Source organism: Toxorhynchites rutilus, chromosome 2 (genome assembly GCF_029784135.1).
Source record: "Toxorhynchites rutilus septentrionalis strain SRP chromosome 2, ASM2978413v1, whole genome shotgun sequence".
Taxonomy (NCBI): Eukaryota; Metazoa; Arthropoda; class Insecta; order Diptera; family Culicidae; genus Toxorhynchites; species Toxorhynchites rutilus.
In genome coordinates, this window is record NC_073745.1 from 83,582,447 (window position 1) to 83,606,908 (window position 24,462).

The 24,462-nt window shown below is 37.1% G+C and overlaps 1 protein-coding gene across 3 annotated transcripts; it reads left to right on the top strand.

Annotated features, from left to right (window-relative positions):
* The first annotated feature begins 17,619 nt into the window (after nucleotides 1-17,619).
* Nucleotides 17,620-19,132, top strand: LOC129770625 (uncharacterized). Of its 3 annotated transcripts, none has more exons than XM_055773580.1 (4): nucleotides 17,620-17,810; nucleotides 17,866-17,921; nucleotides 17,987-18,232; nucleotides 18,313-19,132. In XM_055773580.1, exons 2-4 carry the CDS (start codon nucleotides 17,878-17,880, stop codon nucleotides 18,860-18,862), a joined length of 840 nt encoding a protein of 279 aa, XP_055629555.1. In that variant the 5' UTR covers nucleotides 17,620-17,810; nucleotides 17,866-17,877; the 3' UTR covers nucleotides 18,863-19,132. The 3 variants fall into 3 exon arrangements, with proteins under 3 accessions (XP_055629555.1, XP_055629556.1, XP_055629554.1); XM_055773581.1 differs by having other exon boundaries at nucleotides 17,621-17,810; nucleotides 17,866-17,916; nucleotides 18,313-19,130; XM_055773579.1 differs by having other exon boundaries at nucleotides 17,622-17,810; nucleotides 17,866-18,232; nucleotides 18,313-19,130.
* Nucleotides 19,133-24,462: the final 5,330 nt, after the last annotated feature.

The following is a 24,462-nucleotide window of genomic DNA, read 5'->3' on the forward strand; positions in this document are numbered from 1 at the left end:
CCCTAGGCTCGGTCGCCAAACTGCTCGAGCTTGTCGTCTTGGAGCCGATCTTCAGTTTCTGCCAGCATTACATTGTTGAGGATCAACATGGATTTATGCCTAAGAGATCTACTGTAACTAATCTGTTGTCTTTCATGGCCTATTTAACGGAAGGTTTTAACAGCGATATATTTTGATCTAACAGCAGCGTTTGACAGCATCAATCACGAAATTGCGATTTCTAAAAAGGAGAATATGGGGTTTGGCGGTAGCATAATCAGTTGGCTGCGGTCATATCTTATCGGTTGTCAGCTAGCGTCTTCCGCGCTTGTCATTCGCCGACGATGTGAAAATTTACTCCCTAATCAATTCGACTGCCGATGCCTGCCTACTTCAATAACAGTTGGACAGCTTTGCCGAATGGTGTAGCTAATCGCATGAAGGTGAACCCAAGTAAATGTGCCATCATTACTTATACAAGAAAAAGGAACCGATCTTGTTCGACTATAAACTCTTGGGTACTTCTATCGAGAGAACTAACTGTGTCAAAGATCTAGGTGTGTTTCTAGACAGCAAACTATCGTTCCAGCAGCACATATCGTATATTGTTGGCAAAGCTTCTAGAAGCTTGTACTTTTTGATCCGAATCGGTAGAGATTTCAATAACATCTATTGCTTGAAGTCTTTATACTGCTCGCTGGTGCGTTCGACTCTTGAGTATGGTTGTCAAGTTTGGATTCCATACTACATAAATGGTGTCGACAGAATTGAAGCTATACAGCGCAGGTTTGTGAGCTTTTCTCTTCGACGTTTGCCGTGGAGGGATTCGTTCCGGCTACCCAGCTATGAAAGTAGATGCCGTCTTATTAATTTAGACACCTTAGCTGTGCAATGTCGCCCGTGCTTTGTTTGTACCTGATGTCCTGACGGCGAGAACTGAGTGTCCCGCATTGCTCAGCTCATTCCACCTGCAAGTGCCCCCAAGAAGTCTGCAGAACCAAAATTTCCTGCGCATACCGCTCCGGCGTACAAATTATGCGACGTACGGTAGTATATCTGGTCTGCTTAGACTATTTAACAGAATTGCAGAGGGCTTTGACTTTAACTTGTGTAGGGAGGCTATTAAGCGTAGTTTTAAGATTACTTTAACAAATTTAAATATCATTAGGGCATATATCCAGCCTGTTGATTATTATTGTAAATTGTGATGCATACCGATCGTCAATGAAATACATGCTAAGTGTGAATATGGAGTGGTTAAAGCCATATAACCCATTTCAGCGTGGCTTGTAAACGCCTTGATCCGCTAAAAACACGTTTTTTTTAACGTTGTCATGTGTAAGTCTAACGAGTACTAAAGGGTGTGTTACATCAAATTGCATCACGGAAAAAACGCTGTAGAAATTCGCCCAGTAGACCGATCCTTTTGAAAAATTTAGACAGTAAAATAAAAACTATTAAACAACTTTTGGCATTTTCTTTTTATTCATACTTCGAGCCCAAGCCCGTATGCTCGCACCTTCCTCTTTACCCCGTCCATAAGGTTCTGTACAACGTCAGGTTGTAGTTTTTTTTTTTTTGAACAGAAATCCATTTTCTCTTGAAGTCCGCCTCCAATTTGACAACTTTTGGGTTCTTCCGGAGGGCCTGCTTCATAATCGCCCAATATTTCTCTATTGGGCGAAGCTCCGGCGCGTTGGGCGGGTTCATTTCCTTTGGCACGAAGGTGACCGTTGGCTTCGTACCACTCCAACACGTCCTTTGAATAGTGGCACGAAGCGAGATCCGGCCAGAAGATGGTCGGGCCCTCGTGCTGCTTCAATAGTGGTAGTAAGCGCTTCTGTAGGCACACCTTAAGGTAAACCTGCCCGTTTACCGTGCCGGTCATCACGAAGGAGGCGCTCCGCTTTCCGCAAGAGCAGATCGCTTGCCACACCATGCACTTTTTGGCAAACTTGGTTCGTTTCTGCTTGCGAATCTCCTCCGGAACGCTGAATTTGTCCTCTGCGGAGAAGAACAACAGGCCCGGCAGCTGACGGAAGTTCGCTTTGACGTAGGTTTCGTCGTCCATTACCAGGCAATGCGGCTTCGTCAGCATTTCGGTGTACAGCTTCCGGGCTCGCGTCTTCCCCATAATGTTTTGCCTTTCGTCGCGGTTAGGAGCCTTCTGAACCTTGTATGTACGCAGGCCCTCCCGCTGCTTGGTCCGCTGGACGAATGAACTTGACAAATTCAGCTTATTGGCGACATCTCGGACCGAACTTCTCGGATCACGTCTAAACTGCTTAACTACGCGCTTGTGATCTTTTTCACTGACGGAGCATCCATTTTTGCCGTTCTTCACCTTCCGGTCGATGGTTAGGTTCTCGAAGTATCGTTTTAATACTCTGCTGACCGTGGATTGAACGATTCCCAGCATCTTACCGATGTCCCGATGTGACAACTCCGGATTCTCGAAATGAGTGCACAGTATTAATTCAGGACGCTCTTTTTCGTTCGACGACATTTTTCCAAATTTACGAAAAATTGACAGTGAAGCATGGCCAACGTGATCTATACACTCTTATCTGATTATAAGCGAAAGCTGAAGATATAATTCCTAAAAATTAAATTTCTACAGCGTTTTTTCCGTGATGCAATTTGATGTGACACACCCTTTAAATAGTAAATGATGTCAAAGTGCATTGAGAAAATTTCCTACAAGAATTATCAGTTTTTTTTTTGCTATTTTCGTCTCTTTAACATGTTGTATTTTCCTTTTTTTTAAGTTTTGAAGATCTTTGACGACCTATGTTCCTGTATTTTTCTCATTTATTACCGTGGTGGTTTGCTTCACAAATGGGTCTATTTACCTGTGTCTTAATATTATAAGAATATTTTTTCGGTCTTTTCGTCAAACCTGTCGGTACATGGTTAGAAATAGTGTTTGTACAAGTATCAAACAAAACTTTATTTGTCAAAAAGTATTCAATATTTGTCCTCTGGACAAACAGTGTACGTCCCCACCTTTAGTAATGTTTCGCTGATGGAAACTCGGTTAATCAAGTTGATTCGCGTTAATCCATGCAGCACCCGTTAATCTATGCAGCACCCATGCAGCATCACTAAGGGGGGGGGCTGCCATACAAATAAAACACAAATTTCTGCATTATGCGAGAATTAATCAAGCAAACGAAACCAAATTTGGCACGTAGAGATTTTGGGGTGCAATAAATGTTTCTATGGCGGTGACTCACCCCTTACCCCTCTCTAAGAGGGGGGGGGGGGGGTGGAGGTCTTCTTGCCATAAAAATGAAACACAAATTTCTGCATAACTTGGGAACTAATCAAGCAAATGGAGCCAAATTAGGGATGTGAGAATATTTGGTACGAGAAATGTTTCTATGATGGTATGACACCCCTCCCTCCTCTGGAATGGAGAGAGGGTCCCATAAAAATAACAAACATATTTTAACAAAACATGACAGTTAAAAATTTTCGGAATACTGAAAGAAAATGGGAAAATTCGAAAAATTCAATTCGCATGTGTTCTACAATTACATATTGACAAGCGTTGTTAGTTCATTTGATGTTTGCGCTAGCGGAATTGATCTTCGTTCGAAAATGTAAATGGATTTCATTGTGAAAAAACGCACTCCTATATCGTATTCCATCTGTATAAATAAAAATGGACCACCGAATGTGTTGATGAGAGCAAAACTCGAGAAAGGAATTGTTCGATTTAGGGCTGTCTTTATTCTATCATATTTTCAGTATCAAACATTTATTCCATGTAACGGAGAAATATGTTATTTGCAAGTGGTTGAAAAATCTTGAACGAGAATTGTGTCTGAAAATAATTTGATAGTAATAGGAATTTTATAGTAAAAGTTAATTTTAAAGGGTAGATTAGAAGATTAATCAATGAACATTTCTGCGGTTGGACCCATGGACGTGCGCTTAGTAAGAGAACGTGGATGAGATAACGAAAAATAACGTCTTCCTTCGGAAGGGAAGTAAAAGAAGTAGTCCCGGTTCATGAGTTGTTGAGTCTGATAGGTAGGAACAGGTGGAGTTGCCTCCCTGATGGATGTCGGTGATTGACTCTGAAGTGGAAGGAATAGGCCGACGAAAAATGAGCGAAGATAAAGAAAAAAAAGTAAATTTGACAACTGTCCGTTAATGTTTGGTATGATGCCTAGGAATACCGAAATATGTGAACGGAATAATTGTTAAACGATCATTGGATTTTTCATTTCCTTCTGAAATTATTGCATATCTCATGTGTACGTAATTCTCGCAACATACATGTATTTGCAATGCCAATTTCCCCACTCTCCTTGGTTTTGAAGTCTGTGTTGGGGAAACCGTAAATCGGGCCAATCAAAACGTGGCAGTTGGGGGCGCTTAGATAACGCTTGACATTTCACAGTTATTTAATTGTTTATATCATAAGATACAACATTATTGATTGTAATAGATCCGTAGAAATCAATTGATGCAAACATCTTTCCGATCTATTAAGAAAGGTTCGAGTTATAAGCATTCGAAACCATTAATTTTTCTCCTGCAAGTTCCGTGTTTAGGTTTTCATTTTACCCCCCATATATTACGGTTAGACGTAGTCCCACGTCAAAATTTCCAGAAAGAACTCAAACTAACCAGTCCTACGTCCTGTTTTTCTGTTGCGCATTTGCCTTTTCTGACACGATTGCGATCTAATGACATAACCGTGGATACTTTTTAAATAGCTTAATATGATCGAGCTACTCATAACACATGGTTGGGTGTGAATGTGAAAAACTTATATAATTATGTTGTTATGCATTAAATGACTATCGTATTATGTTGTTATGCATTAAATGACTAATAGTCGCAATATAAATGTATAGAATGCTGATTACTCCAACCAAATCGATTTGAATTGCCTGAGATCATCGAATCATCAAAACACTTCTCAGGAAACTCCCTTCTTCAACACGAATTATCCAAAACTAAATCATTTTGATAAAACAAACTGACGTGACGCGGGACAAGTACCGTTATTGCTCCATTCAGTTAAGTTTCGCCCCAAATGCACCATTTTTTCAAGACCCGATTATCTGGATCACTTGTGGAATTGCGTTCTAATAAAGTCATAAATGTGTATTTGTACAAGGAAAAGGGGTTTCCCAGTTCAAATTCTGAAATCATTTTGTCAACACTCGCCTTCAATTAGCCCAATTTTCATCTCCGAGTGTGATTTGTATGACCAATCATCTTGTTAGGACCACGTGCACTAGGAAATTATGGTTTTTTGATAAGGTCATTTAGGTCACGACAATTGAAGTCTCATCAAAGAAAAGTGTGAACTTGCGGATATGTTCTGCATTCTATCGCAAACATTGGAACAGAGGGCACCCTCACTTCAACTGATTCGCTATCGTTTCACAGTAAACGTGTAGTAAGCTGGCGGCTTTAGACACCCGTTCCACTTATCATCACCACTAGAAGAAACAACGATTGTCTAAAGTGTGACGAGGCATAAAATCAAGTAATGTTGGTTTTCGTCGTTTCAAACAGAGAGCAATGTTTGCTACTGTTGCGATAAGGGAAGTTACGATCGCATTGATGATTTTAATAGTTATATTCACAACAGTGGCTCTTTTTTGCACATAGTCAATGATCGCCTTTTGCTCGAATTAGAGACCTTTAATTATTTTGCTGCAAAGTTTCAATAAGAACTCGGAATATAAAAATCGAGAAGGTTTGAACTTTTTCAGTTGATTCACCTATGAAAAAGGTCAATTTGAAAAACTTGACTCAAACTCTCCATTACCGGCCATTGGAAAGGTCATTTGGACGCTTGCGCCAACGCCGACTGGTTTCTAACTGGATGACTGCTGATTCGTGAATGACTCTGTAGACGTGTACATGCAGAATGATGCCCTTATTTCGAAATTTGGTCCTCAGTTATCAATTATCATAGCGTTCAAGCAGGAGTAGCAATAAAAGTATTCGGGAAATGTTTGCCGCCAACCAAATAGCACGGATCGAAGGGAAATCGAAAAGAGGAAGCTGCAGAGACGGCAAAAAGAGTGGCCAACGCTTTCAAGCGGAACTTCAACCACTCTGTCCGAGATGTCGCAAACAAGCTGAAAGTGTTATCTACAACTGTGCATCGCATTTTAAAAGGACTATCGGCTTATGAGAAGGTAATGAGCGGTAATGAATCTCGCCATGAAATTTTGCTGGGAAGATATGGGTTGGTAGGTAATTTGTACCTTGAAAAACAACATTTTCATTGCAACCGGGGCCGTCAGCATGAGAATTTTTGTTATCAAGTGTCTGGAAAAAAATCTGCTGTCTTTCCTGAAGCAACATAATTGTTCCGTATTGTTTTTCTGGATTTGGTAGTGCTGTTTTGGCCTTTATCATGCTTTCGAGATACAAATACAGCCATTCCATGCTAGACCGATATAGTGACTTTCAGATTTTCATGAAAATTGGTAGTTTTGTTCCTTATCGCAAAACATTAGACCCGTATTTTTTATTTTTATCATTAGGGTGACCATTTCCATTTTAAGGTTGTCCGAAAAATCAACTTTCTCCTTTTTTTTTTTTTTTTTTTTTTCCAAAAATGCCTTTTTTCAAAAAATCAGAACTTTTGAATTACTACACCGATTCAGATGATCGACATATCAAATTAAAATCAATCAACCAATCATACTATAATTGCAGAAGATTTGAATTCTGCTCTCGATATTATTGATTGTATCCGATTTTTATTGTTTTCATAGTCTCGGGACCAAAGGCGCTATATTTTTTTATATTTTTTCTGGAAAGCTAATGATTTTTCACACAACATATGTCGAAACCAGAGAGACGTTTGTTTCGTTTTTGAGTCATGATTTTTCAAAGTTAACCGATGGTCCGAAAAATCATTTTTTCACCATTTTTTCCACTACAAAAGATCATAACTTTTGATCTACTGGACCGATTAAAATGATCGACATGTCAAAATAACGCCAATGAGCAAGTCTTGCTTAAAAAAAATTCACTGAATGAAAAAGGATTTTGTTTTCGTGATTATTGAATATATATGTTTTTTATAGCTTACATCGTTTCGGGACAACGCCATATTATTTTATATTTTTTCCTGAAAACTGAGGTTTTTTCACATAATATATCCAAATACCAGAGAGGTGTTATTTTTCGTTTTTAAGTTATGATTTTCAAAAGCTAACATGTTTTCGGTTTTTGTTCAATATTTTGTTCAATATAGTTGCAAGTGGTTTAATTTGATATGTCGATCATCTGAATCGGTCCAGTAGTTCAAATGTAATAAATTTTTGAGAAAAGCCATTTTTGGGAAAATTGAGAAAAATGATTTTTCGGACCATCGGTGAACTTTGAAAAATCATAACTCATTAACAAAAAAAAACGCTTCCCTGGTTTCGAGATGTTCTTTGATGTTATATGAAAAATCCTCAGCTTTCCAGGAAAAATATAAAAAATATAGCGCCTTTGGTCCCGAGACCATGAAAACTATAAAAAACAAATACAATCAATAATAACGAAAAAATAATTCAGATTTTCTGCAACTGTAGTATTTTTCCAAAAAGACCAATTGGCTTTAATTTAATACTTCGAACATCAGAATTGGTCCAGTGGTTCAAAAGTTATGATTTTTTTCAAAAAATAGTCATTTTTGGCAAAAATGCGAAAAAATGGATTTTTCGGACCACCCTAAAATAGAAATGGTCACCCTAACAAAAAAATGAAAAAATACTGGTCTAATAATTTGCGATAAAGAACAAAATTACCACTTTTGACGAAAATCTGAGAACCACTATATCGGTTTGGTATGGAATGGCTGAATAAATAAACACGTTGTATGTGATTTGCCCTTCAAGAGACCAAAACACTTAAATCTATTTATTCGACATATTTCTCGGACGATCCATGCGGTGTAAAATTCTGTAGATGATGACTTCTGTTGTGTATGATTACAAGATAGTTTTGGGTGGTTTCCCAGCCATCAAACATCATGAACAAGAGTCAATCCATGGATTTGAAGCTTCTATGATGTATGACGCAAGAGCTCCTTCTGAAGCCCAAATCTTCTGAGCGATATAATTTTTGACACTACATACCAGAGAGCATGGATTTGAAAGTGGATTCCAATTAAATGTTCTTGCAGTGTTTCCATGTTTGGATATGCTTTTCGAAATCAGATTTAACTGTAATGGATCATTGTGGATTCCAAACTTCTGTTTCAACAAAATGACAGAAATGAAATATCGCTATTGGCTACCAACACTATGCAGCAACTGAGTTTCTTGTGAAAATCAGGACAAATGCTCGAATATGAAAAATAAATCAAGATGCCTCAAAATCAGGACATGTCCTGCTAAATCAGGACAGATGGTAATCATAGAATTTGGCATCCTGCCATTTCGGAACAAGCCTCATGGATTGGTATGTCGGCAACTACATGCAAGTGGTGTCAAAATACAAGAACCCTTCTAGCACGCCGAATCGAGGAATTTTTTTACCATTGTGAACTGGAACCTAAACATTGTTGGAAGCGAGAAGTAGTATTCGAATTCGGTCAACCGGAAGCTTAGCTATTGGAATTTTTACTAATTGAACTTCAAAAAGATATGTGAGAAGTGATTTGATTTTTTTAACGAAAAAAAAAACCATTCACACACAATCTTGTTTGACCAAATATTGATCGTAACACCCCGTAACAGAACGTTCTATATTATTTTTTTTATCCCATTTATTTATTTAAGGCTCATTAGCATTTTAGCTGTAACAGAGCCGAATTTTAATCGTGTACATGTCACATGGTTATCATATCTATAATTAGCACATTACACAGTTGCCATTCGCCAGTATTCCTTCTATACCATTACACATGGTACATTCACGGAGTAGCCATTTAGGCGTAAGAGTTATTCTTTCTGTTCTTCCATTATCCAGTTGGACCACCGGACAGCGGAGACAGTTGATTGATCATTGTTGAGTTATTTATAGAACAGTAGCCCGATGTGTCTGGCAGAGCAGAGCAGTTGTATGGATGAATCGATCTTATTTCGACCGTGGATCGATCTCCATCGCTGATGATTGTTGCGTGGACGTAGCTATTCTGTAACAACACAAAGATGGTCAATGAGGGCCCTGAGTTTTGAACTCACGATCGATCGCTTACTAAGCGAACGCGCAACCAATGTGGCTACGGAGACCCCCTTTTCTATATTATGTTAATATAAAAAAAAAGTTAAACTTAGAACCATCAACTGGCACCAAAAAGAAAAGTTATCATGGCTTCAGAATTTAAATGTCGACCTCTTTATACAAATAGATTTTTTTTTATTTATGTTTGTTGTATTTCTATTTTTATCGCTTCGGTATTTGCATAGATATTTGTTTCCATCAACTGCCATATATTTATTTATATGCAGATAGCAGATAGCGTAGTAAAAGCTTGGACTGAACTAAAATCCACAACTGATTTGAATATTTCAGCATTGAAGAAGTGAAAAGAGTGAACGGAAATAACAAACAAGAGAATATAACTCGCATCAATGAATGAAACACACCAGCTGTGAACGAAATGCTGCAGCGCGACGAAAACAACTTTTCTGTGATTCCACGCGTCGCCAGACTGTAAACAACCGTTGTTTTGTACCGCAGTGTGGGGATGATGATGACGAGATGGGGGCTGGTGATAACGTCAGCTGTTTTACTACATATTTACTATGAAATGATGACGGAGCGATTCCGGCCAGGTGGGGATGTTCATCGCTTCGGAATATGTGATTCCGTTCAACTAGTAGCGAATGAATCGTGTAATGTGTACTGCGGAGTTCACATTTTGAGTTGAGATGCCGCTCGGGAGAAAGCTTAGTCTGGTAATTTAGTTCATTTGAGTTTTCTAGCAATCGCCATTCAACAAATTCAGCCATTGAAATAATAGGTCAGATGTTGATGTCTTCCTTTTCACCAAATGTCGATAACAGATCTAAAGCAAATTATCTATTGAAATAGGGTAAATGATGTTGGTTTGTTCAGCCAAAAATCTGATCTTGGTTTGTCCACGTTTATGAATGCTCTAGTTCAGCGCATCTGTGTCAAATCAGATATTCAATGTTTCCAAACGTATAAATAAAATTATCTTTTTCATGACTGATAGTAGTAGATATAGGATATTTTTACAGATTCACATGTTTTAAAGGATTATAAAGTCCGCATTCTATTGGTGTTAATGCGCCCTTCGTTTGAGCTAACTTTTAATTAACCACCAGATGATTATTTGGTATGTATTTAGACCTTCTTCTGAATTATAACACTTACAAATATTGTAAACATCATGTTTGCACACCATTTGTATTAGATGTATCTAAATGTATGTATCTAAATCATGTAATTAATGATCTCGATGACTGATCATGGTTTGTCCACATGATTGCTATGGCAACTGCTTGGCGCGCTGCAGTTGTGTTGTGCGTAGCAGAAATAAAATTTCTCTGGGTTGAGTGCTGTTCACCATTAAAATGTCCAAGAAAAGGCAATATTCTGAAGAAATCATCTACTTGAATTCGAATTTATTCATGCAAAAATAATGATTCCTAAAACCGGACAAAACATGATCATTTTTCGGACAAACAACAACAGAGGTGGACAAACCATGATCATAATTTCTGTTTGAGGGAAATCGTAAAAAACATTGAAAGAAGTACAATTTGAACGCCTTATGGTATTTTTAGCTACTTGAGACTTGGGGATTTTCAACAAATGCAAACTCGTCTTGATTACATGTGATTTCATGAAGAAAAATGGATTTACATTTACTAGTTGCGTGAAAGCACCAAAAATCGGAAAAACTCTCATCATTTACCTTAACTGTGACAAAAATCAGACTGCTTGCCGAATACTGACTGCCTACAAAGATTTAATGATATAACTTCTGTTGCTATTTTGGAGTATATTTTACCTCAGATCAACAGATTGGATTGTTTGTATCAGGTTGAAAAATCTTAATTCACGATGCATACATTATCAGATTTTTATCTAACCATTCTTATTGATATTTGTGAGGAATCTTAAGTTATTTCAATGTCTTTTGAATGTTTCAACACAATTGAATTTAGGATCATTTGAAAAGTGGGAATATTATATACAGGGAAACTTCGATATAACGTACCCTCTTTATAACGTACCTTCGATATAACGTCACTCGATATAACATACATTTTACCTCGATATAATGTACACATTTCCAAAGTGTAAAGAAAAAAAAATCAATATTTTTTTCCTGATAGAACAATGATTTATCTGTATTGTTGTGATACTAAAACAAGTTCTGTACCTTCAATCAATCCCGAAATACAGCTGGTTTTGTGATTCCGAATTCTAAATGAATCAAGCTTTAATCAACAGTACGAAGGGAAACATCATGAGAAAGGCTGGCTTCGTCTTCTGATTGAAGTTATTCATTAACTTTAGTAAAACAGCAACACAATAATGTATTATAGACTACGTTTGTGAGTACTTTATTATGCTTCGATATAACGTACAATTCGATACAATGTACAATTTTGAAAGTGAAATGTACGTTATATCGAAGTTTACCTGTATAGCATCAGAAAAAACTGTCAGGATGGCGAAGGCAGATAATTTTTGATGATATTTTTAGCAGTTTTTTCGTGAAGCAGATCAAGCAAATGAAAAAAAAATCACAGGAGGGTTGTGTCTGAGACACGACCGCATAGTTGACGTAGGATTCTGTTAGACTATCTAGAGGATATGGGAAATCACTTTTTCTAATATTTCTTCACTTTTCCAATTTTTCTCGCCATATAAACTTCCCTTGGGTGTAAATGAACACAACAAAACAGACAGCTTAAACCAAACGACCCGTTCTCGAGCGGGAACGCACCTTGGTTTTTAATTTTAGGAAATTAAAATAAATCGTTTCATATATCAAGTCATTTTTAACACAACTGCTACCCTATAAAATTTTACACTTACACTTGTGCTAGATTTTTCACAGCAAACGATCGGTCATTGATATGAAATTTCACGGAGCAACCCCCGACTTGCATATGTTTGCAATGCCGATTTCTCCCAACCAGCTTGGTTTGGATGTCTCTATTAGGGAACACATTTCAGTGGGAGCAAAAGCTCCCCCTACTTTTATGTATTTGCAATGCCGATTTCCCCCAGGCAGCTTGGTTTTGATGTCTCTGTTAGGGAACCGCCACATGTGTCGTCAATTTCGACAATCGACAATTAGAAGTGGGTATTTAAGTTAGGATATGGGATGAGATTTTTCAATTGTTCGATAGTTAGTTTTATAACATATATTATTTTCTTCAATATAAAAAAATTGTTATGGAGTGCCGAAACCGATTGACGCAAAAATTTCATCAATCCATCATGAAATGACAGAGCAATAAGCGTTTGAAATTGGACAATTTACACGATGTAATCGATTTTCGATTTTCAATTTGTACCCCAATATGTTCCCGAAAGACGTAATCCTACGACAAAAGATTCGATATTAATGATCCGACGCTCAAGGCTGCTGCAATGTTAAATCCTAGAAACTTTTCCAATTTAACTCATATCGTACCGAGTGTTCGAAAAATCTAACAGCAACTTTGATAATTTTCCATAGCTTTGAGAAGCAACAAGTGTGTTTGCATCAAATGATAGCTTTATTACCTACCACTAATATTTTCGATGGTACACAGTTTTGGAAAAAAAAGTACAGATGAAAAAGATTTTCAGCTCTACAGATAAAAATGTGGCAACACTGGTTGTGACACCTTTCATTTGACACTACTGAAAATTCGAGACCGGATAGCCGCATATCCGGCAACCGGATATTCGGCTTTTTATTTGCGAATATGAAACTGGAAGAAACTGCATGTGTGCATGAACCAAAAAAGGATTACATTTAAGGGAGAAGGATCAAAATATGTTTGCATCAATACACTCTGTCCAGCTTCTATAAGACCAGGTGATAATCTTGCTGCTTTGAGTCATTGTAAATAGACAATGTTTCAATTTATATTCTAGTGTGTAGGTATTAGTGACTACCATACACTACATAATTTTCATATGTGTGTGCAAGCGCTGAGCGTAAACGAATGTTTTTGTATTTTTCAAGTGTCAAGTCTCTATAAGACCCAGCCTTACGGCATCCATATCGAGATGAAGAAGAGAAGGTGGGAAGATTCACGAGTTTTGGTTGTGTTAAACTTTGATTGTATTAGTAGCCTGGAAGATTGGAAGTTCACATATCAGGCATACCAGTCAGTTACTCAAATGTTACAACATTGAGTGTGTCAGCGAATGAATTTGAAAGAGGATATATAGAAACTAATTACATATTTCCAAAATATATTTTTCGCATTATAAAAAAAACAGAACATGTCACAAACTAAAATGTTTATTTTTTTCTTTGATTTCTTCTTATATCAGAAATAGTATTCTAATGTCTACTACGTTTGGATTTTAGAGCAACTTCATGGAAGTTTTTCTCTTGTCAGCAATTGTAATTACTTTTTTCACAATTAGGGTGTTGAACACTTCATTCGTCTAAAACTAAGACACAAGCGGAAAACTTTTCGTCTCAATCTAGTTCATACGGAGTAAATTAAAATTATTTTTCAAGTGAATTTTACATGAAAAACTTGCAACCTTTTTTCCCATCCACTGTTGAATGTTTCTCCGTTACAGGAACAAAAGATAATGTGACTCTGACTTTGTTCATTTACGTTTTTGGTCGACGAACGAGAAGAAAAATTGAATTGAAATTATGTTTAGAATACCTCAATAATACTGAAATTTCAGTTTCTGCTAAATTGTCAGTAAGGCTTTTATGATTTTGAACGCTAACATTGTTTTTAAGAAAAAAAAATTGTTCTTCATTTCATCTGCTTATTTTTACTTGTAATAACAACACTTTTCCTATGTAGAGGACTATTATAAGAAAAGTAACATGCATAGACAAAATCTGTGACGTCACAGATTTAAAATCTTCCCACCTTCCATTTTCCATCTCGCATCCATATACTGATACACAGCATTTGACAACGTCAAACATGTCCGGGTCGCAAATGCAATTTGCGACCACTGTCACTCGCGAGACTGCCAAACTCTCAAGCTGGTGTAAATAAAGGCGCTTAACATACTGCCAGGTGGGTCAAAATGTGAAAACCACTCTACAGCCATTTATTTACAGGATAACATTAACACACTTCTATAATAAAAAATAATGAATGGAAATTTACTTTTCTATTTCGAATATGTATTCTATACAATACAGTATTACGTAATATTGAACTGGAATTGTGTTTGATGATGATTTTATATTATAATGGCGAGTTTTTGTAAATGTTGTGTGTTGTGAAATATATAGCCTAATGGAGCGTCGTGTTTTAAGTAATCGAATAACTTAAGAATCTCCATTCAAATTTTGAGATTGAAAAACTGCCTTCTTTAAATTTTCGCGAATTTCACAATTGTTTCGAGTTAAATATGATTAGCGAATGAGCGCACCTTGTTACATAGATCTGCCTTGAGCTCACCGATAGTTTGGCAATGACAGCTAAATTTGCGACACATCTTGATTCGCGGATTATATCCTCTTGGCCGGGGCCTGATAAGACGAGTTACATTTTCCGTTGTTTCAGTTGTTTTGATCAATAAATCGGGAAAATTCCGAAGGGAAAAGTGCTCACGGAGAGAGAAGAAAGACAAATCGATGCATTTCACCAAAAAAATACCTACGTATCAGAGAAATTGCTCGTCGGTTTGGACGATCTCTTCAAGTAGTGTTCAATTATTTGGCGAATCCTCAAGGATACGATGAGAAGGAGAGAGCTCCACGTAAATCGAAGCTTTCTGATCGAGATAAGCGGGAAATAGCTAGAACAGCTTCGAATAACTCAAAATCGCTTTTGCAAATAAAACAATATTTCAATTTAAATGTTACTCGGGTGACAATTCATCAAGTTTTGGTAAAAAAAATCCTCACATAAAAAGGGGTTTGAAAGGTTGAAGCTACTCATATTACACATCTCACATCGGAAGACGTCTGAGTTTTGCCAAAGCTCACATGAACCGACAGTGGGACGTTGTGACAAAGAATGTTTCCAAAAGAATAAATTTTGCTATATACCATAACTAAAAGTTCTTCAATGTATAGGTTCGGAAAAAGTTCGATTTGGATGGTCCTGATGGTTTCAATGGGTACTGGCGAGATTTACGAAAGAAGGAACAGTATTTTTCAACCAGGATTTTTGGTGGATGCTCGTACATGGTTTGGGCGGGATTCTGTGCAAACGGAAAGCTCAAAAAGCTCAAGATAGCTTTCACATCTTTCAAGGATTACACACATGTTCTGGAATCCTTTCTCCTACTGTTTTTGCGTCGTCCCAAAAAATTCACATTCCAGCAAAACAATGCTACTATTCATACCAGCAAGGAAGCTAAGCAATGGATGAAGGACCAAAACATTATTTTTTTTGACTGTCCGACACGCTCTCCAGACTTGAATCCTGTTGAAAATCCTAAAGGGATCCTTGTACGCAGAATCTACACTGAGGGAAAACGGCACATCACGACTGAAGAGCTTAAAGTCGTAATTTCGGAAACATGGAAAAATATAGAGAAAACCGTTCAGCAGAATTTGAACATTTGAACGAAATTGACGTTAAATATACTTTATTCTATGCATTCAACAATGTCTTGTTGAAATTCTAACTGTTTGTGTTGTAACGAAATAGAATCAGGGTGGTCTTATAGAAGTTGGACAGAGTGTATAATGAACGATGATAAAATTTTCCGTTTAGAATGAATATCATTTGATAGGGTATCAAATTTTCTACAAGGAATCTTGAACGGATATTTTCCTGATAAGGATTTTCTATCACATTGATGAGATTTTTGTAGGGAGTGTCTTCAGGGATGATAATCTGAGAGACTTCATTACAAAACATGCTTTGTGGCTTGATGGTGTAATACGTTTGGCTTCCGATATCGTTTGATGAAATAACAAGAATTATGAGTTCTAACCTCTCCTGTATATTCGAGGTAATTTATCATTTTTCTGCATAAAAAGTATTTGGACTAAGACGAGATTGCACATACAGTCAGCGAAGGGTTCAGAAAAAATATTCCAATGCTAAAGAAATCGAATGTTATGTGGAAGCACTTCGAATCAACCGCGATCGAGATCTATACATTTGGTGGTCATTCTCAATTAACAAGATTTGCTATGATTAATATTAATTTAGTTTTGAAAAAGATTCTGACATTTCAGTAATCAAACATTTATTTAAATTGTGTATGAATGATGTTAATGAGCCACTTTGGTTTATCTTGTGTTAATGAAAAATTATTTAGATTTTCTAATATCCGGTATTCGGTCGGATAGTAGGTCACTATCCGGTATCAGACCGGATAGCAAATATTGGCCGGATACCGGATAGTTAACGGATATCCGTATTTTGTCGTATTGATTGTTGATTTTGAATCTTCAATATTTGGTTTAATCACGGAACTAGAACTCTTTAATCGATGTAATACAAACCGGATGTGCATAGCCAATTTAATCTACCGTTGAAAATCAATTTGTTTCCAAACCTTATCATTATAAACTCATTTAAGGAATGATCCACAGACTTAATTGTTTTTGGACTTTTGATAAGATGCAGACAAAATCTGATAGAGGCCACACTCATATTGTTGAAGTTGATGTTGATAAAGTGATAAGTTCGAACGGAGAAAAAATCCCCTTTTACCTGTTTTCGACACATTTATGACTTTATTGAAAGCATGAAACAACATTTCGGTGATAGTAGCCATGAACGTTTTATAGGCCATTTTCAATTGCGGGCGGGTGATTTAGATAATCGGGGCCTAAAAATAAAAAAGCGTGCATCGAGCTATACTCAGCTTAAACCAGGAACGGTCGAGTAATAATCGAGTATCGCGTCATTTCGGGTTATCAGCTATCAGAATGATTCCGTTTCGTGTGATATATGTTAGGGAAGGGGATTCCTCGACAGGTTTCACTGTTACTAGGCGATGTTTGATTGCCATGGCCTAAGTCAACACGAATTGATTTGATGAGTGTTTATCTTTGGTGTGATTACGCACGTTCGCACGTTCAAATTGTCATTGTTTTTTAACATGTCATGGTGTCAGTTTAGGGGATCAATATGTCAACCCTGATGACAATATTTGAAGACAAATGCTTGGCTACAAACACGTTTTTTGAGGGTATTTAACCGCTCATAGCCTCATTTTGTCTTTAAGAAAAGGGTAGATCTTTTTGCCTTATATGGTTGAAATGCAGGCACCGATCAAAACAACAATTTTATCCTTGAAAGTACTCGTCTAGAGTTCTAGACCAAGAAAATAAGATAAACGAGTTCTGCATCTCAATATACAAATAAAAAACGAAAAAAAAACGTATCTACAATATTAATGTTTCGTAGCCCGAATTTCAAAATCTGGCATTCAACCAGTGTAGCAGACATATTACACAATAGGAAGCGGTCGTCCCCCAGTGTTTTGCTTTTGAAAATATAAACAGATGATGTAAACAACAAAACAAACAAAAATGTTGTCAATGTAAATTCGCAGATTGAAGGTCTCTGACGTATAGAACAAAAGACACAGCTTCTTTTATTAGATCGTTGTCCCTCTGTGATTCAGCTACCTCATGACACTGAACAATATCGAGGTACATCACTAGTCAAATCTTCCAGAAATATCCGTGTCAAGTAGACTGTTTTCAATTGGACAATATTGAGAAAATTGACCGCGAACGACTTAAACTAAAAGTAAGATATTTTTCATCCGATGACTCAGTTGACTTAACATTTGTGAGTTTTACAGTGAATCAAAATAATGGACAAAGGCGTTGGAAAAGACATAATCGATCTAGACGTGAAGTTGATTTACCGATGCCGAGGAATTTTTCTCAACCGTACGACCCTCAACTCTTTCCAATTTCTAGTGAATACGATCCATCGGAATCAGTCTACTTTACGGAGGATAATTTAGCTGTGAACACTTTGTATGTTAGTTTCAATAAGTTTCCTGGCGTGATCACAGAGGGAAGCATGCGAAACGTATTCGGGCACTTTGGACCTATCAAAAGGATTCAAGTTGGCACAAGACAGATGTTCTTCGACTGGTCAATGATGAAACATATCTACAGTTTTGCATTCATATCGTACGAAACATGCGAGGATGCTGCTAGGTATGTTTAAAAAATGTTAATATATTGGTTCGATTTTTGTTTTGAAGCCAATTGAACCTGCTCTACTTCGATCTCCCCAGATGTCTACAGCAGAGAAATAGAATGGATCAATATTGCTACACGACAAAGGCGGATAGCTGGCATCAAGATTCTTATGACGATAATTATAACACTTTTAACTACAATTACTCTGACAAAGACCCGCATGTAAGCAATATTCAGCAGCTCAATGACGACTGTCTCACGATGATATTCAAGCTAGTCAATTTGGTGGATCTCGTTGCGCTGAAACGAACCAGCACTCGGTTTCACGGCATCGTAGATAATCTTTTCAAACGCCGCAAAGAGTGCGATTTTAATAAGGAAGCCTGTGATAATAGTACAACGCTTACCCTGTTGCAAACAAGGGATATTTTTATTGAATTGGGACCTCACGTGAGACAATTGTACATCTCACTCAACAGTTTCACCCATCCTAGAGCGAGAATTTTAAAACTAATATCTAGCTACTGTAAGAAACTGAAAATACTAGCTTTAAATGAGGATCCCTACTCCGATAGAGTTTTAAAACCAACATTCCGGAGCATTCTAGCAGCGAGAGGAGTAACGATAACAGGTTGTGAACATTAATGTTATGTTTGTAGAATTAGGTTTATAGTGGGTCAAAATAAAGACGATCGCTGTGATGGCTGTGAAAATCATAGAAAACCCGTTTCAGAGATTGCAGGAAATGCAGCATTGCATAACTGGCTTTTGAAAAGAAAGCAAAGAACGTCTGCTGGTGATAAAACACGGCGTAGGAGGAGTTTGACAAACTACTTGGTAATCTTCTAGTCTAGCATGACCCAGAGGTTGTGCCAAACTAGAAAACACGTCACGTTACAAATTCGATTAATTACATACCAATCGAATCGGGAATTTCCTGAGATTTGTTTGAATGCTATTACGAATCCCAAGTTCGAATATAATTTAAATTGACGAAAACTGGGAGCCTTTTTTATTTTCCTATATCTTTGATCTGTCCCTTTTTGTGCTATCTATCCATGACGACAATAACGAGCAAGTAACGTAGCACTAATAAGAGAAAAAACCCTGAAAATATATAAACACTGCACTTCGCTACCGCAAATTTTTAGTCTCGTTCAACATTCAAAGCAGCGAACATCGTTTGTTCTGCTTGTTTCGCGTCATCAGAAGCGCTACGTTTCCAGTCGAACTATGGGTGCGAGCAGATAACTCACTCGCTGCTCTGGCACTCGCATCGAATCGACATCATGGCATAGCACCACAATATGCAGGGAATCATCAAGCTGGAGCATCGTTGTCCGGTTTACTGTGGCAACGGCAACCGCGCGCGAGTGTTATGTGGAATCGAAAAAACATACCCATTTTAATCGTCTAACTGTTCATCTTTTTACTATCGTTACACTTTTCGTAGAGTGACCCCCTATATAGATATCAATTCATAGTCCTATGTCAAAAGAGTTTATTTTATGAAAAGTGTAAAATGATGAGATATGTGTGTCACTTCTGTCCACCATGGCTCAGTGTACGTACAATATTGGTTTAGGATTTACTGGTTAGGTTTAGGCTTACAGTTGACTTTGACTTCTGATCCTTCCCAAGCGACAAACAATCTTTCTACTAAAGAGATAGTTCTCAAATTTCGTTTCGCTCTGAAATGATATCCGAAGTCCTATCAAGCGAGTTAACTGAAACTGAGTTTCGTAGTCCTACGTCAACAATGCGGTCGTACATAACCTAAACATAATTCTTATTAGAAAGTAATATTCATTACCTTGACTTATTGTCACCCCTTCTAAGAAGTGAGATTTTGTCAACTTTCATTTAATCGCAGTTTAGTGAAAAATTAATATTATTCAACAATCCCCTGAACACTCAAAAGTTCATCATTAGAGAACATATCTACGTAATCAGAATTGCGTTTTACTCTAATTTACGATAGTTATTCAACAAGAAGTTCGAGAACCGCCTTTTTTAACCCATTCTCACCCCCATCGACGGTGCTTCAAATCACACATGCTCGGTTTACAAAATGACAATCACGCTATTGTCATCAATTCTGATAAAACACCTGCTACAGAGCACTTGTCTAGATTTAATGTGCAAGCGTTACTAGAATCGTAGAAGCTGACTGCACAGTGACGCGAGAAATTGTGATTTGAAGAAAAAATAATAATCTGGAATTCATCGTTGACGCACATCGTTCATATGACTCTCTGCATGTTCTTCAATAGCACTAACGTTCCCATCGTTCGCCTTCTCATCGTAGGATTACTTGCATCATTTTTAGTAGTACTTAGTTGAGATTTCTATATCAAGAATATACCTTGAACGTATTCTGAGTGGCAGTGTTTGGATAACTATCAATGTTGAATGATACACAATGTGTCATGCAAGTAATCATTCACGAATGTATAACCTAACATGGATGGATGATTCCAATATTTGAATGACAGTATTCACTTTTGTTGCAACAAATGAATACACGAAACGAGGGAATAAAGCCTGTTGATTCCATATCCGAGAAGAGGGAGGAGTATATAACCACCATAAATACATTTATTGCATCCTAAAACCTCAGCATGCCAAATTTGGTTTCATTTGATTAATTAATTCTCGAGCAATGCAGAAATTTGTGTTTTATTTGTATGGCAGCCCCCCCTTAAAGAGGGGGGTGGAGAGTCTAACTACCATAGTAACATTTATTGTACCCTAAAGCCTCCATATGCCTAATTTGGTTTCATTCGCTTGAATATTTCTCGAGTAATGCAGTTTGATTTGTGTGACAGTCCACCCTTAAAGAGGGGGGTGGAGAATCTATCCACCATAGAAACATTAATTGCACCTTAAAACCTCCATATGCCTAATTTGGTTTCATTTGCTTGAATAATTCCCGAGTAATGAAGAAATTTGTGTTTAATTTGTATGGCAGCCCCCCCCCCCCTTAGAGAAAGAGGAGGTGTCTCAAACTATCACGAAAACCTTCCACGGCCCAAAAACCCCAACATACCAATTTTCGTTCGTTCGATTATTATATATCTATTCCGAAGCGAGTCGCGTTTCCGGAGAGAACATTGTCATCATTTATCAAATCTTGAAGCTGGCGTGAAAAAAAAAACACTAGCAGATTAGAATGTCCGAAAGCCGTTTCAAATCGTTATATTTCGAATTGAAATAAGTATTTATTGCTTTTAATAATGTTGTCTTGACTTTTACTTGGCATTTCATACACATTTCTTGATATTACCACAAAAGATAGTCATTATAATAGAAAAAAAAGATCAAATACAGTTTCTTGTTCAATATTTTTCACAATTTTGAAACAAAAGCGAGTATGCTCTATTGCTAGAATACATATTCGATGCGGGAAAGTAGAATTTTATTCATAATTCTTAGTTCAAAAGTGCTTGGAGTATCAAATATGATTTTTGCTTCACAATGAAAGAACACGAGGCTCAATGCTGCCAACGCGAATTCAATAAACATTCAAGATAGTGCTGCGATTTTTTTCTTTCTAACTTCTCATTTTAAGGATTAGAGCTTTTCATACTTTGTCCCTGCAAAGTTCTTTCAAGGGAAAAAACTTCGACTCTATGAACAGCATAAAAAACCTTGAACAGTTTCGACGAAAAAGCAAACATGTTCTGAGATGATAACATTTATATGCTTCGTGAAAGATGACGAATTGTTGTGGAATAAAACTGTGCATATATAATGTTGGAGCAACCCTAGTATAAATAATACTTTCCGCAACAAACTTTCATATATCAAAAACCCTACAACAGTTGTGAACCCACTTATGGTCATTTCAATATCAGCAGCTTAAATCTGTTATCATTAAGCTCCCGATAGGAGAAAAATTGATCTCGATAGAGAGACAGAACCGTATTGAGATGAATCTCTTTTTTGAACTTGATTCCCATATCTATCAATACGGAAACAAGTAGCTAGTTGGCCAAAGTGGACCGCTTGAAACGTATCTGTAAGTATTCGTAGTCAAATAAAAGTTTTCGGAAATATAATTCGTATCGTGTGGTTAAAAAGTGTAGTGGTTAAAATCAGTTCTCGTAGTTCCTGTCCGACTTTTTAAGTGCGCAGCCGTTCAAAATCCCACCGCGGAAATATAATTTGAGATTAAAAACAAAAATGTTGCTTTCATTTTCCTAAAAATGAGCACGAACTTTCCGGACAATCCAACATTAATTATCCTGATTTCTCCTGATTTTTATTTTCATTTTTCCTGATTTTTGAAAATTTTAGTTGGCAACCCTGTATGTGACCACAATGCAAGTCAGAAGAAATGTCTCAGACGAACAATACCAGCCGTTCTGAAAGGACCAGATGAATATTGTACAAACATTAGACAACGTGATCCTGCCACAGGTACTCCATTCCTTAAGAACATAATTGCTCATTTTGAACAAATATATATGATAGCTATATCAGACAAATAAAACAAAGGAGTGCGCTCGATGAATTTGTATCGAATGATGTCATTTTATGTGTATCGAATGATATGATGTCGTGAGCTGTTCAAGTTCCATCGACTTAATCAACATAAGTTACGTGAGGAATAATTGGTTCACGTGGGAAACGCTACCATGAGCAACGCCGACACAGCGTCAGAGTCAAAATTATCGGAAAGGATTGCAATTTTGCATTTTGTAATCCGTTCGACTCAAATCCAATCGAGTTGTGCAAATGTGGCAACCTTGCGACGTAATTCGACATGGACAACATTGAGCTCCGTTAGGGTGCCGATGAAAATAGTCATCTCTAATTTCAAAAAGTTACCTCATAAAAAATGTTTACCACCTCGAAAAAACACCCTATGTCAAATATCAGCTTAATCGGACTTAAGGGAGAGTGACGCAAAGCGGTCAAAGTTTGAGTTTTTTGAAAATTGAAAAATTATTCAAAGGGGAAGTAAAGGAAATCGGGGTTTTTGAAAATTTATTTTTTATGCCAAATGTCTTAAAATTGACAAAAAAAAAATTCAAACCGGAAAAATCACGGGAAATCGGGGTTTTAAAATATTTTTCTTGATGGCAATTATCTTAAAATTGCATGACACGTCGAGATTTACAATTATCTCAAAAAAATTTTTTTGTCAAAAATCGGAACGACCAAGTGCCAAAAAACATTTTTTGAGAATTTTTTTTCGAGATGGCAGTAAATCTTGACGAGTAATGCAATTTTAAGACATTTGGCATCATTTTTTTTGTTTAGAAACCCCGATCGTCTGTAACACTAATAAATGAAGTTCGAATGAGCTAATATTTTGCATAGGGTATATTATCGTGCAAATCAACATTACGCAACAAGTTCCGAATGAAAAATCGAGATAACTATTTTTATTGGTACCCAATTTTTTTTTGGGATGACACTAGATCCCGAAGTTTCATGCAATTTAAAGAAATTTGGCATCAAAAACTTCGAACTTCGACCGCTTTGCGCCACTCTCCCTTAAGTCTGATTGAGCTGATATTTGGTATAGGGTGTTTTTTCGAGGTGAATTTTTTATGGGGTAGCTTTTTGAAATTGAAGATGACCATTTTCATTGGCACCCTAGTGTTTATATTTTGATTCAAAATATCAGCTCCGATGGTCTCTATATAATTATTGTTTATATTCTCGTTGTAAAGATTCGATTCCGTTCGCATCACATTGGGGCAAATAATTAGCACCAAACTGGTAGATCATGTACGCAATTCGAAGCATCTCTATTTGGAGTCCTTGAGCGTATTGTATTCGGCGAAGCCTTGGAATGAATACTGTTCTTGTGTTCATTTGGAAACAAATACACTCACTTCGTATTATTTGTGCATATTTTACCACAAGTTGAGTGCTATTTTCCAATGTCAACGATTTAGATGCGACAATTCCGATGTTATCGCTAAAATAAATAACCGGTGCTGGCATTATCTCGTGTGAAAATTGTAAATCACCCATAAATCACGCGTGCAGATACTCAATCCCTAATTGCTTTCCATGGTGCTATGCAGCAGTTCAAACACTTGCTACACGGGATGTTTCACCAATTTCAAGTACATCAGGATTATCACATTCACGCTTCCTGCCCATCAAACACCGCAGAGCTCGTGTAAATCACCGTTTGGCGCGTATTCGATGAGTGGCGGAAGAAAGCGCCTCTCGCTGAGCCAACTTTGAGAGCGTGGCTCTCCGGCTTATATGGGACCTGCCGT

Excerpts from the sequence above, each read along its gene's own strand:
- LOC129770625 (XM_055773579.1), top strand. Across the intron at positions 18,233-18,312 it reads ACATGCGAGGATGCTGCTAG|ATGTCTACAGCAGAGAAATA; the intron begins GTATGTTTAAAA and ends CGATCTCCCCAG.